This window comes from Poecile atricapillus, chromosome 16, assembly GCF_030490865.1.
Source record: "Poecile atricapillus isolate bPoeAtr1 chromosome 16, bPoeAtr1.hap1, whole genome shotgun sequence".
Classification (NCBI taxonomy): Eukaryota; Metazoa; Chordata; class Aves; order Passeriformes; family Paridae; genus Poecile; species Poecile atricapillus.
This window is the reverse complement of record NC_081264.1, coordinates 12,726,829-12,739,273: the sequence shown is the minus strand read 5'-3', so window position 1 is coordinate 12,739,273 and position 12,445 is coordinate 12,726,829. Positions and strand designations below refer to the sequence as shown.

Here is a 12,445-nt window from a genome sequence, read left to right as displayed (position 1 = left end):
CAGCCAGCAGCTTCCTGCGGCTCTCCGGGCACTCTCCTTCCTGTCTCGGTCCCTTCTCCGAGTCATGGGACGCTGGTGACGCGCTCCCGCTGATGAAGAAATTGCCACTGCCCCATGCGGTCACCGGCGCTATTTTTGTCCCTGTTGGGTATTGCACAGTCGTGGCCACCTGCTGCCATCCCCGGGTGGCACCAGCGCGGTGTCCTGAGGGCAGGGGAGAGCTGAGGGTGGGGACCCTGATCACCCTCAGGGCAGGGCATGGATGGATGGATTGATGGATGGATGATGGATGGATGATGGATGGATGATGGATGAATGATGGATGATGGATGGATGGATGGATGGATGGGTTGATGGATGGATGGATGGATGATGGATGGATGATGGATGGATGGATGATGGATGGATGATGGATGGATGGATGGATGATGGATGATGGATGGATGATGGATGATGGATGATGGATGGATGGATGGATGGATGGATGATGGATGGATGATGGATGATGGATGATGGATGGATGATGGATGATGGATGATGGATGGATGATGGATGATGGATGGATGGATGGATGATGGATGAATGATGGATGATGGATGGATGGATGGATGATGGATGGATGATGGATGGATGATGGATGGATGGATGATGGATGGATGGATGGATGGATGATGGATGATGGATGGATGGATGATGGATGATGGATGGATGGATGATGGATGGATGATGGATGATGGATGGATGATGGATGATGGATGATGGATGGATGATGGATGGATGGATGGATGGATGGATGGATGATGGATGGATGGATGGATGGATGATGGATGGATGGATGGATGGATGGATGGATGGATGGATGGATGGATGGGGTGGGTGACACAGGGGCAGTGGGGTGGAACAGCCTGTCTGGGCAACCTGAGGAGGGATGGACAAACTGCTGTGGAGCGAGCAAGATCTGGTTCCTCCACATCTCCAGGACTGCCCTGGGCACAGCCCTGCCCACCCCAGCCCCACAGAGCCCACCCCAATCCCACAGAGCCCACCCCAGCCCCACAGAGCCCACCCCAGCCCCATAGAACCCACCCCAGCCCCACAGAGCCCACCCCAGCCCCATAGAACCCACCCCAGCCCCATAGAACCCAACCCAGCCGCCACCTCTGCCGGGGAGGCCCCGGGAAGGAGGAAGAGGAGGAGTCCTCAGAGGCGGCTGGGGAGGAAGCAGACTGTGCAAGTCGTGGCACGGTCGGGGCAGGGAAATTTTGGGAAAATAAAGCACTTGTAAAAGTGAGTCACCGCCGCATCCTTCCTCCTGGAAGGAACTGTTAATTTCTAATCTGTCCCGCTGCGCCGAACTCTCCAAATGCGTAAATTCAGCGAGGGTCACCAAAATCAACGGGATTGCGACACCCCCCGGAACGGAGACATCCATCTCTAAGGAATGGGAAACCCCCGTGGGTGCCGGGCTCCTCCCGGCAGGAAGGGGAGCCCGGGGGGACAGCGGGGGTGCCCTGGGTGCTGCTGCCGGTGCCGGGGCTGTGCCAGCCTCAGGGCGGTGCCGGTGGGGCCGTGCCGAGCCCCAGGGCTCTCCCAGGGCAGCGCTGCCTTGGGCACCACCCGCTGCCCTCGGTGTTCCCGTGGGTGCTGCCGGGCACAGAGGCTAAGCCTGGTGTCCCCCACTTGGTTCAGCACCCAAATTCGTCACCCGGAGGTGCGGGTGGGTGTGAGCAGGAGGACGGAGCATCCCTCAGAGCATCAGGCCGTGCTGGGATGCTCTGCACTTCCCGCACCTCCACCTCCCTCCTTGCCAGGGTAGATTTTTGCCTTCCACAGCTGGATTTGGGACTCGAAACACCCCGTGGTGACACGTGGGTGACATCCCTGTCCCCGCTGCCAGCCGCCACTGCCCTCTTTTGCATTGGGGTTTCGGGGCAGCCGGCGCTGGTTTCAGTTCAACCTGTTGGCTGCTGAGCGGTGACATCAGTGTGAATCAAAAAGTCTCTTTCCCAAGAAGCCAGGACTGGGGGGGTCCTGCCAGCTCCGGGATGAGCCGTGGGACCGCAGCCTCGCAGGCTGGACCCACCCGGACTCCCTCGAGGAACTGACTCGAAGAACATCCCCATCGTCCTGCCGGCCCCATTTCCTCCCGCCGCTGCTCTCACCCTGCTCATTGGGCCCCGGGCCATGCCTTCACTTCTCGCTGCCTTCCGTTGGGTCCGGGTGCCTCCTTCGGAGGTGGGGGTGACTCGGGTGCGCTTTAAAAGCCGAGCTTCCCCATCGCCGAGCACTTAAGGAAGTGGCTTGCGCGCCCGGCAGCCCCGGGCGGACACCCTGCCCCGGCCATGCGGTGCGACCGGCGGCCCTGGGGTGTGCTGGCAGGTACGTGTGTCCCGTGTCCCCGTGTCCCCGTGTCCCCGTGTCCCCTCGCGCTGCCCCGGCCGCTCCGGTGTCCCGGGAGCCGCGGAGGGAGCGCGGCCGCGGGGCCCCCATGGCGGCTGAGTCAGCGGAGCGGTGGCAGATGGCACCGAGGCTGTGCCACAGCAGTGTCGCCTCCCTCGGGGGCTGCCGGGGACAGGGACGTTCCCCGCTGTGGCACACGGGGAGCACTGGGGGTGGGCAGCCTGGGAGAGAGGGGACGCTGGGAGGGGCAGGCAGGAGGGGACACTTTGGGGACCAGGGGCAGAAGGTCAGGGGTCAGCTTGCCCAAAGGGACAGAGGCTGTGTGCGAGCTCAGTGCCATACCCAAAGTGACAGCGGGACTGGGACAGTGACTGGCCAGAGCTGGACAGCGGGACTGGATCAGGAGTGTCGCTGCTGTCCCCTCTTTTGCGGTGGCCCGCGCTGGCAGGTGGAGCTGCTGGAGCAGCTGCTGTGGTTGGTCTGCACATCCTGGCTGCTCCAGAGCATCCCCAGCATCATCATCCTCCTCCCCACCGGGTGCCCAGCAGCTTTTTGTCGCGGGGCTGGGTCATCCCTGGAGCGGGGACAGGGCTGGGGTGCAGGCAGCATTCCTGGCGCGGGGGTAGGGTTGCGAGAGAGGCTGTCCCTGCACCCAGCCATGCCCCTGACTCCCTCCTCTTCCTCCCCAGCTGTCGCCAAAGGGCTCCTCATCCTCTGGGCAGTGCCGGGCCAGGGGGGCAGGTCCCCGCTGGCCCCCACCGTGCAGCAGACCCAGGCGCTGGTGAGGCTCATGGCCGAGGATGCGCGGGAGCTCTTCACCTTCTACGTGAGTTCCCTTCCCCGGGCCGAGGGGTCACGCCCGTCCCCTCCACAGGCAGTGGGGGGCGGTCCCCGTGCTGCTTCCACATCCCTGATCTTCCTCTCCAATGTCTGGGCAGGAGAAGGAGCAGCACCTGGCCATCCACAATATCTGCCGCACCAGCAACACCCCCGAGTGGCTGCAGAGGCCGGCCAAGGGGCCCTGGGGGCTGCGGAGGCTGCGGAGGCCCATGATCCACATGGACCAGGCGCTGCAGGACATCATCCGGCACCAGCGCAACCTCTACCACCCCGAGGCCGAAATCCTTCGCCGCTTGAGCAGGACCCACCGAAAGGTGCGAGCGCTCCTCAACAACCTGGCGGGGCTCTTCCCGGCCTCCAGCCCCCGGCCCGGCCGCCGGCCCCTCCCCAGCCCCGCGGCATCCCTCAGCATCTTCCGACAGAAGCTGCAGGGCTGCCAGATCCTCTGGAGCTACGCCCGCTTCATGGCCGAGCGCAGCGCCGAGCTGGACGCCGAGAGCCGCCGGACGCGCCGGGAGAAGGGGAGATCGCGCAGGGGCTCGGGGCTGCCTGCACACCCCTAGGGCAGCCCCGCCGGCACTGGAGTTCCTGTCTGCATCTCCATCATCTCCATCATCATCTCCACCATCTCCATCATCTCCATCATCTCCACCATCTCCATCCCGTGTGACGCGATCCCAGCCCCGTTCCCAGGATGGAGATGCCAGGATGGCCGGGGAGCACCACGGAGCCTCCTCACGGTACCGAGCCTGCGCTCCCCGTGCCAGCACTCGGCTGCAGGACAGCCCTGCTTGGCTCTCGCACATCCTGCCCCACTTTCATTGGATCCAGGTAGCCCCAGTGGAGCCGGGTGTCCCCCGGGTGCGCGGCTGTTCCCTGTCCCCGAGCCCTGCCGGATTTTCCAGTGATTCAATGGGTCGGGTGACACAGCCTGACTAAGAGCTGCTGGCCCAGCACCCCCACCGGGCCCACGGAGAGCGCTGCTGCCACCGGCGACTGTCACCGGTGCTGTCACCCCTGCCTGCCCTGTGCCAGCTCCGCTCCCAGAGAGCAGCTGGCGTGTCCTGTGTCCCTCTGTGCTCGGTGTCCCCAAGCTCAGTGTCCCTTTGCACATCCCTGTCCTCATCCCTGCTCGGTGTCTCTGTGCTCTCAGTGTCCTCCGGGAGCGCACTGGCTGTTCCCATCCTCCCAGCATCCCTGTCCCCTCCGTGTCCCCCCTGAGCCTCCCAGGCCGTGTCACCACAGCCCAGCACTGTGACAGTGTGTGACAGCCCCCACTGCCTTCCCCCTAATTTATACATTAATATTTGTGTGTTTACTGTATTTATTGATTGTTAGGGTTAATTTAACTCCTGCAGCTTGCAGAAGTATTTAAGGACATTTCTAATATATAAATATCTATTTTTATTATATTTTTGTATGGTGTTAAACTATGAACATCACAAGGATTTATTTATGTATATTGGTATTTTTGGTACACATAGAAGGGCAGTGCCCTCACCCATGTGGCATTTCTTTATTTTTGTACAATGGCAAAAGGAAATAAAATGCTGACTTTGGCCCATGGGCCACTGAGACATCGTGTCCCTGTGTCCCTTTGTCCCTGTGTCTGTCCTGGTGGCTGTGGGCAGGGAGAAGCTGTTTTCTGGTGGCCAGGTTGTGCCTGATGTCCTTTCCAGGACACACGGGATGTGGCACACGGTGTGACACACGGCATGGCACATGCTGGGATGTGGCCTGTGGCATGGCACAGAACGTGGCACACGGCACAGGGTGGGACAGGGTGGGACAGGGTGGCACAGGGTGGCACAGGGCATGTGACATGACAGGCTGTGGTGTGCCACGCCAGGGCCTGGCACCATCAGGAGTGTCACACCATCAGGTGTGGCACACCCTGTGCCACACGTCACAGCCACGCTGAGTGCAGCGTCCTGCAGTCTGTCCAGGGCCACCGTGGGGACCGGGCCACCCACTGCCACCAGTCCCTCTGAGTCAAAAATCCTAAGACCTGGTCATGTGTCCCCGTGGAGTCACTTGTTCCCCGCGGGTGCCGTGTGCGGAGCCGCCGGCACCGCCTGAGTCAGTCCCGGCAGCTTCGCCACCAGGACGGCCACCGCGGCCATCTGGGGACGCTCAGGTGGGACAATGTCACCATGAAGAAGCCCGGGCCAGCTTGGGGTGCTGTGGGTGACCGTGACAGTGACCGTGACTGTGCCACCACCGAGCTGCCCACCCGGCTCTGGACAGGGCTGCAGAGGGGACGGTGCAGGTACGTGACCCCCCGGGACCGTGGGGAGGGCTGGGGGACCCCAAAGGTGGGGTGACACCAGCTGAGTGTCACTGAAGGCATGGTGGCTTCTTTGGTGTCCCCAGGAGGACCCCAGTGCCCACTCGTGGGAAAAGCCTGTGGGTGACACCTGTGGGTGACACCTGTGGGTGACACCGGTTGGTGGCACCGGTGGGGCACAGGGACAGGGCTGAGGCAGCCCCGGCAGGGCCCCATCGTGAGTCAAAGGGGAATTCGGTGCCCTCCGTTATTCAGCTCTGGGTTTCCCCGGGACAGGAGCTCCCGCCTCGCTCAGCCCTTGCTCAGCCCCCCGGGAGGGCCCCCCGGTCCCACCAGAGCCTCGTCCCCACACCTGGGGGACACCCGGGGCTTTTGGTGACCCTGGAATCTGAGTGTCCCCCCTGCACGGGGACACCGCGGGATGGGGACCTGGAGGGGAGCCAGAGGGGGAGAAGGATGGGGTGTGGGGGCAGTTATGGGGTGGGGCAGTTCTGGAGGGGCTGGGGCAGTTCTGGAGGGGCTGGGGCAGTTCTGGAGGGGCTGGGGCAGTGGGGGGGACAATGATGGGATGGGGAAGGGCAGGAAGGGACAGATGCTGGCTGGGGAGAGGGGAGGTCTGGGGTGGGGAAGGGGCAGGAGGCAGCTCCGGAACAGGGATGGGGACGGGTCAGTTCTGAGTTGGGATGGGGCAGCGGCGGCAACTTTGGGATGGGGAGAGGCCAATTCTGGGCTGGGGCAGCAGGGGGCAGCACGGGGACAGGGATGGGACAGGGATGGGGACAGGGATCGGGACAGGGATCGGGACAGGGATGGGGACAGGGATGAGGAGGGGGCAGTATAGGGACAGGGAAGAGGGAGCAGCAGGGGCAGGGATGCGGCAGAGAGGAATCCTGGGGACAGGGAAGGGGACAGGGACAGGGTGCGGTGTCTGCGGCGGAGCTGAGGGCAGTTACGGGCGGGGATGCTCAGACGGGACCGCTCGGAGGGGCACAGAGCAGCAGCGTGGCACTGGTGGCCAGGGAACACCCTGGGCTTGTCCTCGTGTCCCTGGGGAGGTCGGCGATGGGGATGGGGACAGGGGGGACAGATGGGACGGGGGGGCAGAGGGGACAAGGGGGGAAAGAGGGGACAGCTGACCAACCTCCCCCAAACCCCACAGGTCCCCAACCCTCAGTCTCTTCTGACAAGGGGGGACTGGCTCCCCCCGTCCCCTCTTCCCGCTCCCCCCTGGGACACGCTGGGACCCCCCCGCTCCTGTCACGGTCTCCTCACGCTCCTGCATCCCCGTTCTTGCTGCCCGTTCACAGGGCATCGGCAGGAATCCGTGCGGGAATGGGGAAGGGGATATTCCTGGGCATCATGTCCCATCCTGACACCTCCTATCTCCCATTCTGCCATCTCCCTATCCCGCCTGTCTGGACCAGGAATTCGGGTTTTCCCAGCCGAGCATCCCCCCCTGCAGAGATCCGCGGGTTTGTATTTCTTCCTAGACAAAACCCATCCTTTAATCCTGACACTTTTGCCCGAAGGGCTGAGCTGCAGGTGGGGACACCGGTGCCACCTTAATGATCCCACCATGACCAGGGGTCCCACACCCCTCCGGGGACACCAAAGCCCAGCTCAGCTCCAGCCTGGACTCAGTTGCTCCTGGGAAATCCAGGAAAAAGGCAAATCCATGTCAAGCCCTGCACACAACGCCTCCAGGACGTTCCCTACGCTAATAATTAAACGCTATAAATTCCTCAGCTAATTAAGCGCGTCAGGTCATCAGATGCCCATCAATATGTGATGTGCCGCTCCCCATATCCCAAAAAGACTGGGATGAGGCTGCGGGGCGGGAGATGGAGCTCATCGTCCCCGCCCTCCACAGTCCCCAGTTCATCCCTGATGTCCCACTAAGACCAGACTGGGCTAAACTGGGCATCAAACCAGGCTGGTCCTTGCGTGGGGAAACCGAGGCAAGCAGCAGCTACGGCCCAACCCCGCCAGCACAGGGGGGTCTTGGTGTCCCCCCCTCGCCGTGTCCCCCTTGCCAAGGGAGGACAGCCGGGGTCGTGGTGGCTCTTGCGTCATCGTTCCTGGACTGTCACCGCCGGTTCACCTGCCGGGGCACAAACTTGCTAAACCTGATTAAAGTTTCAGTTCGACCCCGGTGAGAGAAAAAAAAAAAAAATACAGAGAAGGACGAAAAAAAAATCCATTTAACCTGTTTTTCACCCAAATCGTGCAGCCAGCAGCTCCGCAGTGTCCTGGTCCCATGGGATCCCCACGAGACGCTGACCCAGCGCCCTCTGCCCGCTCCGGGCAGGGGACAGCTCCGCCGAGGGAAGGGTTAACCCTGGGGGGGCCGGTCCGGCCTCTCCCCCTGGGTGGGTTTGTCCTTTTTCCTGCAGAAAACCCACCCTTTACTGATAGTACTTTTGCCCAAAGGGATGAGCCAGCGCCGGGCTGGGGGACACCGCTGCCATCCCACCGTGACCGAGGAGCGCGGCACCCCCACCACCGCTTCCCCGCGCCTTCCATCCCTCCAAAACCCCAAAAAAACCCCAAACCAGACTTTTTAACCTCCTTCATTTTATTGCCTGCTCCGGCAGCCAGCGGGGAAGCCCCGGGCCGGGGAGGGGGACCCGGGGGTGAAAGTGCTTGCGGCTCCTGAGTCACAGCACCGCGCGTTCGCCACCGCGCCTCGACACCCCCGAACCCCACGTGCGCCTCCCTTGGGGGGGCTTCAATTCATCCTTCCCAGCCCACCCACTTCCCCGAGCCCGCGCGTGAAACAAAAGGCGACACAAAATTCCGTGTGACATCAACTTTTTTCAGAAGTTTATTTCTAAGAATCATTCATGATTTCCAAACCCTCCGACTTCCTGATTTCCAGTTTCAATAGAAGTAACGATAGCGGGTGATTCTCCCCCACCCCCCCTCTCCTCCTCCCCTCTTCTTACAACACAGGCTGGCTGCCGGACCGGTATATAAACCCCGAGAAGTCCCCCAGTATGAACATGAATTTCTGAAAACTTCCTCTGCCAACACCAATCCCTATTAAGTCGCTCCCGGGACGCGGCTCACAATGAAGTTCGTGCCGGCAGGTAAAAAAAAAAAAAAAATCTACTTTGGGGATACTATTTCCCCTTCTCCCCCTCCCCCTTTTTTCCTCCCCCTCGCCTCCTTTTGCCGGTGATGCTCGGGTGCAGGCGGGTCCCGCTTGGATGCCGCCGCTGGAGCCGGGACGAGGCTCCCGCCGCGCTGGGTCCCCCCCGGGATGAGCATCTCTGGGAATTGGCAGCGGGAGCGGAGCGCGGCGCTGGCGCGGTGCAGCCAACATCTGGACACTTATATAACTGGAAATGCTTCCAAGGGAAAAAAAATATCTCAAGGAGGGGGGGATTTTTTTTTTTCTTTTTTGTACTTTTAAACACTTTTTTTCCCCCCCTCCTGCTTTTCCTCCTTCTGGGTCTCCCGATGCCGCGAGCCGCTGCCGTGTCGGGAGCGCTGGGAGGATGGGGAGGCGGCCAAGTGCAGGAGGGGGGTTGGAGGGAGCAGCCCCCACCCCAGAAGCCGTTCTGGGGGGTCCCACGGGGGCAGCACCCACTCGGGACCCCCCACCCGCCCAGCCCCTGGCACACGTCGGTGCCGAGCCTCTCCCTGGCCAGCTGTGAAAGGGGCAGGAGCAGCGGCCGGGGGGACACAGCGAGAGGGGCTCGGAGGGCTCAGGGGGTCTGCGTCCCGTGGGAACAGCCGGGGCCCCGGGGAAGGCAGGGTTCCCCCGTCCCGTGCGGGAGGGGAGCGGCGGGTCAGGGATCGGAACACGCCCAGGTAAGTCCTTTCCCACCTGGGCAGGGTAAATAAATCGAGGCTTGGATTACCCGGCACCGGCGGCACGTCCGAGGCGCTGACAAGTGCGGGCGGCTTCGGCGCTCGTCCGACCCGGGGACTTCGCCTGGCGACAGCCCCGCGGTGGGCACGGGACCCCCACCCTGACAGGGCCCTGGTGGTGGCATCCAGGTCACCCAGCAGCGGGGACAGCCGGGCCACCCTCCCCGAGGATGCCCAGAGCATTCCAGGGCTGCAGAGGCGGTCTGGCCTCCCCGAGCAGGGATGGATCCCGGTTTGGGGGAGTCCCAGAGGATTTGGGGTTGCAGCGCCCCGGTCCCAGGAGGGGACGCCGGGGCGACCCAGCTGCCGGAGGCTCAAGGGTCCCCTTGTTCCGCGTCCAGGGATTTCCTGGCTGGAGTCTCTGGCAGCTGCATCGTCTCTCCCCAGGGCTCCTCGGCGCTGCGCCCACTCCTCGGACGGGGAAACTGAGGCAGGCGGTGGGGCCGGGGGCGGGAGGGAGGGAGGGCACGCCAAGAGCAGGTTTCCTTGCGGGAGCCCCGCTGAGTCAGCCGGGCCGGGGTGGGGCCTTGCTCCCGAAGCGCCCGGACCAGGATAACGGAGGAAAAAGCGTCTTGCACGTTTGATTAAACCCGCCAGGTCGCCACCGGGCCGGTTGCGAAATGTGGGAATGCTGCGGGGCCCCCCGCCGGGAAGGGAAGCGGGGGAGCGCCGGCCGGGGGGCAGGTGAGGGGGACACAGCGGGACGGGAGCTGCTGCAGATTGGGGGGTCCGGGGATTCCAGCTGCGCTGGACACACACCCAAGCGGGACGAGTCCCCGCTCCAGCTGGACACTCTCCCTTCGGGTGCCTGCAGCTGGGGTCACCCTCGGTGATTCTCTGCATCAGCGGCAGCGCGGTCCCCGCGGGCCACCTCCTGCTCCTGTCCCCGCCGTGACACCGCCTCTCTCCCCACACAGGTGTCGTGCCCTTCGTGGCCCTGCTCCTGCTGCAGCGGCGGCCCGTGGCCGGCCGGGCGCTGCTGCTGAGCGGCTCCGGCTGCCCCAGCCACGGCTTGTGCCGCTCCAACGTGCAGGAGCAGACCCGCAGGCAGGTGGCCGTGCTCAACGCCACCGCCCAGGAGCTCTTCAGCCTCTACGTGAGTGGAGCTTGGGGATGGCCACGGCTCACGGGGGGGTTTGAGCCACAAGCGCACGAAGGGGGAGGGTTGGGGGCGCCGCGGGGACGGTGGCGGGGGGGACACAGGGGACACGTGGTGATGCTCCCCTCTCCTCCCAGCTGAAGTGCCAGGGAGAACCGTTCAGCAGCGAGAGTGACAAACTCTGCAACCCCGCCGGCATCTTCTTCCCCGCCTTCCGCGTCAACCGGACGAGCGAGAGGAAGGAGGTGATGGTGGCCATGTACAAGCTCTTCGCCTTCCTCAACGCCTCGCTGGGAAACATCACACGAGACCAGGAGGAGCTCAACCCCATGGCCAAAGAGCTCCTCGAGCGGCTCCACAACACCACCAAGACCACCCGAGGCCTCATCTCCAACCTCACCTGCCTCCTCTGCAAGAACTACAACATCTTCCAGGTGGACGTCAGGTACGGGGACAGCTCCAAGGGCAAGAGCGCCTTCAAGAAGAAGCAGCAGGGCTGCCAGGTGCTCAGGAAGTATGTGCAGGTGATCGGCCAGGCAGCACGTGTCCTCCTACCTCATCTCAGCCCCTCATGAGCGCCCGGCCCGCCTACGCTGCCTCTCTGCTGCCTCCCGGATTCCCGCTTTCCTATTTATTACCCGGACCCTGCGCTGGCCCCGTCCGTCCTCCGGTAATTTATTGCCCCTTGAGGGGGTGAAGGTTGAGCCCGGAGTGTCCCGGGAGGAGCAGAGCCAGCATCCAGCAGGACGGGGCAGCGCATCCCCGAGGAGACGCCAGGGCACGGGCTGGTCCCAGGATGTGCCTCAGCCATCCTCGTGTTCCCGTGGCGTGCGGGGAGCTCGGGGAGCTGGCAGCAGGGCCGGACTCTGTCCCCCATGGACGGTGTCATCACGGAGAGCAACAGGACAGGTGTCCTTCAGCGCTGTCTGAAAGCTGTCACTTCCCTGGAAAAAGGACTGTGAGGAAGGACATTGGGATGCAGTGGCTGGCAGGGACACGGGGACACGGGGACACGGGGACACGCTCCCCCTGCACATTTTAAGGCTGCAAGGAGCCAAGCTGAGGGTACCGGTGGCTGTGCTGGCTGGGGCTGGGTCCCACCGTCTGGGACAAGGCCACCCGTGTGGGACACTCACCCCACTGCGGATCATCCCCCCGCGCAGGCACGGCGGGGCACGGAACATCCTCTCCTTCGGAAAAGCGCTTTTCCCATTGGAAGAGCTCTGAATGTACTGACGGCCAAGAGCTGGGCTTTGCACGGCTGAACACAGCCCTGGCATGGGGACATGGGGACATGGGACACAGGGACACAGGGACAAGGGGACACGGGGACATATGAGTGAGGGATATGGGGACACAGGGATGTGGGGACACAGGGACGGGCCCCAGGCCGGTGGCAGGTGGCGCTGGCTCGCTCCTGGCACCAGAGCGGGCTTTGATGGTTATTTATTGCCTCCATGGAAAGCCCAGCGTGCACTGAGAGCTGACTTTTAATAATTTTATTGTTAATAATAATTAATAATTATTAATAAGATTTGTGGTAATATATTCCTGGAATTCTATTTAAATATTTATTTTTTTATACTTCTTGCCCTACTTTTTTAAAATAAACCAATAGAAACAGACTGTATTTGGCTGCTATTCGTTGGGTCCCTTTTGTGCTCACCCTCAGACACCTCTGCTCCCCAAAAACACCCTCGGGGCTGCTCCAAAACCCCTCAAGGCACCGCTGTGGGTCACGGTCCCCTGTCACCTTGTTACTTCCTCCCTTCCCACCTGCTATGGGATGGCTGATTGGAAATATATTTTTCCAGGGGGGTGGGATGTTTAAATTGATGCTCACCAGCCTCTCAGAAGTGCTGGGATGACGATGTGGGGACCATCGTGGTGCAGGGATTGTCCTGGAATGGGCACCACCACGGTGAGGGGAGCATCCCAGTGTG

At 62.6% G+C, this 12,445-nt stretch overlaps 2 protein-coding genes across 4 annotated transcripts; both read left to right on the top strand.

Moving 5' to 3' along the window:
• Window positions 1-1,156: 1,156 nt before the first annotated feature.
• On the top strand, window positions 1,157-4,759 carry LOC131585255 (uncharacterized). 3 transcript variants are annotated; one of them, XM_058851179.1, is made up of 3 exons: window positions 1,157-2,379; window positions 3,090-3,226; window positions 3,339-4,759. In XM_058851179.1, exons 1-3 carry the CDS (start codon window positions 2,343-2,345, stop codon window positions 3,801-3,803), a joined length of 639 nt encoding a protein of 212 aa, XP_058707162.1. In that variant the 5' UTR covers window positions 1,157-2,342; the 3' UTR covers window positions 3,804-4,759. The 3 variants fall into 3 exon arrangements, with proteins under 3 accessions (XP_058707162.1, XP_058707161.1, XP_058707160.1); XM_058851178.1 differs by having other exon boundaries at window positions 1,157-3,226; window positions 3,339-3,554; window positions 3,663-4,759; XM_058851177.1 differs by having other exon boundaries at window positions 1,157-3,226.
• A 5,125-nt stretch (window positions 4,760-9,884) lies between these two features.
• Window positions 9,885-11,798, top strand: LIF (LIF interleukin 6 family cytokine). Its single transcript, XM_058851187.1, has 3 exons — window positions 9,885-10,087; window positions 10,321-10,499; window positions 10,640-11,798. Exons 1-3 carry the CDS (start codon window positions 10,024-10,026, stop codon window positions 11,075-11,077), a joined length of 681 nt encoding a protein of 226 aa, XP_058707170.1. The 5' UTR covers window positions 9,885-10,023; the 3' UTR covers window positions 11,078-11,798.
• Window positions 11,799-12,445: the final 647 nt, after the last annotated feature.